Source organism: Puntigrus tetrazona, chromosome 13, assembly GCF_018831695.1.
Source record: "Puntigrus tetrazona isolate hp1 chromosome 13, ASM1883169v1, whole genome shotgun sequence".
NCBI lineage: Eukaryota > Metazoa > Chordata > Actinopteri > Cypriniformes > Cyprinidae > Puntigrus > Puntigrus tetrazona.
The window spans coordinates 22,440,892-22,441,845 of NC_056711.1; the positions used below are offsets into that span (position 1 = coordinate 22,440,892).

Sequence of the window (954 nt, forward strand, 5' to 3'; positions counted from 1 at the left end):
GTGTCAACTAACTCTCAGAGGAGACTGTTAGGGTAGGTTTAGGGTTAGTAAAAGAAGTTTACAAGAACTTTAAGAACATCTTGTCCTAACATCAATATGACTTTTAATGCTAATTATTGAAGGTCGAGGGTGTTCCCTCTTAGCTTCGGTTTTGCTCAAACTCTGAAAGAATCTGCACAGTTGTCCACGCTGGTTTATAGGGCCAGGGAAGAAGGTTGAGCTAGTTAAGTACCAGCACCACCTGCTGGAGACTAACACTAGATCGAGCTGCGTTTCCTAAAACCATCGTAAGCATCAGAAGATCATCACAATCAAGCTCCTGGGAATCGCAGACTTCTCATCAGTGAAGACATTACGCTGTCATCTGCAAGAAAGTAAATGGGCAAAAAACGAAATACCGTACCCAACTTCGCAGAACCTCAAAGATGGTCACGCCCAGCGACCACCAGTCCACCTCGAACGCATAACCGGTTCCTCCGCTCACGAACGACTGGAAGATCTCTGGAGCTGTTCGGAGAACACACATGATCCAGATGGGATGAGATCTAACAACATGACGTCTGAAGAGAAGACCGCCTGATTGACAGTTCAAGCTCCTAGTGGCTCTCAGAATTAACCATGATTTTACTCTAGTAACAGTGAAGTAAAAACAGTGTGTTTGGATATATTGACTAACACTTGCACTACACAGTTACAGTTTTACTACAAATAATACTACGGTTAATCTGTGCTTACCATGGTTTAAGGCTATTAACTATGGTTTTGGTGACTATTAAAAATATTGTATACCCACAATATTTCTTAAAGGACGTGAAAGTAAAGATGATTTGTTTGTATACATAACTGTATTCATAAGCTATCATTTTTATGGTTCAGTCATATATGCAGCAGTTTCTGAGATCTGCTTTAGTGTATTGTGCTATCTGGGTTAGCTTAGGCTAGTCCTCATTGAAA

At 41.0% G+C, this 954-nt stretch overlaps 1 protein-coding gene across 1 annotated transcript in view; it reads right to left on the bottom strand.

Annotated features, from left to right (window-relative positions):
* The window catches only part of LOC122356262 (serine/threonine-protein kinase 32C-like), a 12,764-nt gene that overhangs the window by 5,644 nt on the left and 6,166 nt on the right, over window positions 1–954 (bottom strand). Inside the window, exon 7 of the mRNA XM_043254793.1 lies at window positions 404–507. Coding sequence (XP_043110728.1) covers window positions 404–507 — 104 coding nt within the window. The remainder of the gene's footprint in view (window positions 1–403; window positions 508–954) is intronic.